The sequence below is a fragment of the Ichthyophthirius multifiliis genome (genome assembly GCF_000220395.1).
Source record: "Ichthyophthirius multifiliis unplaced genomic scaffold scaff_1120509249444, whole genome shotgun sequence".
Lineage (NCBI taxonomy): Eukaryota > Ciliophora > Oligohymenophorea > Hymenostomatida > Ichthyophthirius > Ichthyophthirius multifiliis.
The window spans coordinates 1-3,083 of record NW_004087710.1 but is presented as its reverse complement, the minus strand read 5'-3'; the positions used below and the strand labels follow the sequence as shown (position 1 = coordinate 3,083).

The following is a 3,083-nucleotide window of genomic DNA, read 5'->3' as shown; positions in this document are numbered from 1 at the left end:
ATAGTGCGTTGTAAATTAATTATTTATTAATTAATTTTGTTTATTTTACTTTTATTTAAATTACAGACTGTAATATTTATAACTATTCTATTATTAATTATAATTAAAATAGAGCGTATTAATTTTTATTATTTCTATTAATTAAATAAAACTTAGAAAGTAATAATTTTCTTTAAAATTAATCATTTAACTTTTTAATAAAGGAAGTAGATTTTTTGAATTAATAGTTATTTGATAAAAATTATTTTAAATAGACAGTATTATTTAAATTTGATTTTTTTGTTTATAAACTATAAACTTTTTAAATTTTAATTTTAAAAGGAAGTAAATTTTTTATATTATTTTATTAGTTTAAATTATTAATTTTAAGTAAATTAAAGTTAAAAAATAAATTATTATCAAAATATGATTATGAAATTAAAAAAGCCTGTAATAACTTTTTTATATATTTTAAATTAAATTATTTTATTTTTAAATAGTTTGTAAAATAATCATAAGATTTTATTATTTTATTAAAAAATTAAAAATAGAACGTAAAATGATTTATAAATCTACTAATCTAATTAAATATATATCCTTAATAATAAAGAACATTGTAAACACTTTCTCTAAATAAATTAAAAAAACATAGAATGTAATTTTTAAATTTAATTTTTTAAATTAAATTTATTAAAAAATTTAGTGCGTAAATCTTTTAATAAATTAATTAATAAATTAATTTTAGAAATGCGTAAATTCTTCATATATTATCTTATTTTTAATGAATTTAAATAAAAGAAAGTAAATTTATATTTTTTATAATTTTATTTCATTTTTTTATTTATTTAAAATAGAATGTTTATTTATAAATTACTTTGTAATGATTGATTTAATAATTTTTCAAAAATAGAAATTATTTGAAAGATATGTATAATAAAATAATTATCTTACTTAAAATTTATAAATTATATATAAACTTTTAATTTACTAATTAAAATATATAAATATATTTTAACTAAAAGACAATAAAATTATATTCATTATATATAAAAAATAATTATTTTTATTTATATTATTTTACTATTTAATAGATTGTTGTATTTAAATTTTTATTAGTTTTTCTTTTTTAATAAACTTAATATAGCAAGTAATTTTCTATACTTTTACTTTATTAATATTAATGAACATTTTGCGATAAAAAGAATGTAAATTTTTAAGCATTAACTTTTAATAATATCTTTTTAAAAATTAGCAAGTAAATATTAAATTACAAATAGTAATTATCATAATAATTGAAAAAGAATGTCAATAAATAATTAATTTACTTTATATATTTATTTTATTACTGAAGATTAAATATGTATATTATAATAATTGTTTATATTTTATTTTTAATTATATAATAATAGATGGAAAAAGTAATTAATATTGATTATAATTTTTGTATTTGTCAAATGATATAGATAGTAAAAATTAATGATTTTATATTTTATTATATTTATAAATAATATTAGTGTGTATAATATGATTATCTCAAGTTTATATAATTTATTTTGTCAAAATAAGGCTGTAAGAATTTTTTTTAATAATTTTATTATTATATATTATAGGAAGTATTAATATATTTAATCAAATTTATGATTAACAAATTATAAGCTTGTATTTTCTCATTATTTTACATAAATATGGGCTTTTAAATTAAAAATAGAAAGTTAAACATTTTTTTTGTATTTTTATTAATTTAAAATAGGATGTAATCTTTTTTTATATTTTTAATAATACTTTTTTTATTTTTAATTAAAAATAGGATGTATTTTTTGGTTATTATAATTTTTTTAATATATATTTAAATGAAATTAGTGTGTAAAATAAATTATTTAATCATAATTTTTTTTTTTCAATTTGTTTAAAAGGAAGAAGTAATTATAATTAATAAGAAAAATAAATAAAAATTTATTTTAATTTTTTATATAACTTAGAAGAATAATATTTATATATATATATTTTTATAATTTTATATATATAATAATATAATATATATCTTATTTAAAAAGCAATTCAATGTATAATAGTGTATTTTAATTTTTAATAATAATATTTATTAAGGTAAACATTTATATTATTATTGCAATTTAATTTATAAACTTAATTTAGAATGATAATAAAATGTACTTTTTTTTTAAGAATATTATATTCATTAAATAAAATCTAAAAATTTTAAAAGATGAAAATTACAGTGAAACAAATAGAAGAATATTATATATATAAGTTTATTTAATTATATAAAAATAAACAAAATAAAAATCAAGAAATTTTTTTTAATACTTAAATATATAAAAATATATTTTCATAATATGGTATAAAATATTTTTTAATTTATAATATAAAAATAAAAATCATAAGAGCTTATTTCAAACAGTAAAAAATATTTATGTCAAAAAATGATAATAAAATTATATTTCTCCTTAATCTTTTTACTTTAAATATTATAGAAAAGAATAAATTTTAAAATATATTTAATTTTTTTAAATTTGTTTTTACTTTTTTTAAAAAAACTAAAAGTATATTAAAAATATAAAATTTATATAAAAATATTAATTTATAAATATTTTTAAAATTATAATTAATTAATTGATTTATTTATATATTTTTTTTATAAAAAAACATGTTATTTAACTTATAAAAAATATTAATTTTTAACAAATAATAAAAGAGTAATTAAAAAATAAATATTTTATTATTTATTATAATAAATAATAAACTTTTATGGTTATTAAAAAATTAAAATCGGTATTTATAAAAAAAAATTATATAATTAATTTTTTAGTATTTAAAAATTTTTAAGACTCATTATATCCATTTATTTAAGAATTTATTTATGTTTTTAACAATATTTTAAGAAAAATCCGCTTAAATCCACTTTATACAATGAAAAATTATAATTGACAAAAAAAAAATAGATTTAAAAAATAATTTTTAATAAAATTTGATAATTTATTTATGATTTTTTTATTTATATAAAATTTAAAAAAAACTTAAAAAAATAATAATTGACAAAAAAAAATAGATATAAAAATAATTTTAATAAAATTTGATAATATATT

At 10.4% G+C, this 3,083-nt stretch overlaps 1 protein-coding gene across 1 annotated transcript, besides 3 other annotated features; it reads left to right on the top strand. All coding sequences in view use genetic code 6, as the record gives it.

Moving 5' to 3' along the window:
• Window positions 1–1,411, top strand: IMG5_004480 (hypothetical protein; the record flags this gene model as incomplete). The annotated part of the gene is made up of 9 exons (XM_004039919.1): window positions 1–206; window positions 322–324; window positions 351–429; window positions 531–634; window positions 683–685; window positions 725–780; window positions 1,071–1,126; window positions 1,232–1,255; window positions 1,389–1,411. Coding segments are annotated over 9 exons (554 nt in total), but the record flags the coding sequence as incomplete, so codon positions are not given.
• Window positions 639–674: a microsatellite.
• Window positions 695–720: a microsatellite.
• A 1,130-nt stretch (window positions 1,412–2,541) lies between the features above and the next one.
• Window positions 2,542–2,583: a microsatellite.
• Between the last annotated feature and the right edge of the window lie 500 nt (window positions 2,584–3,083).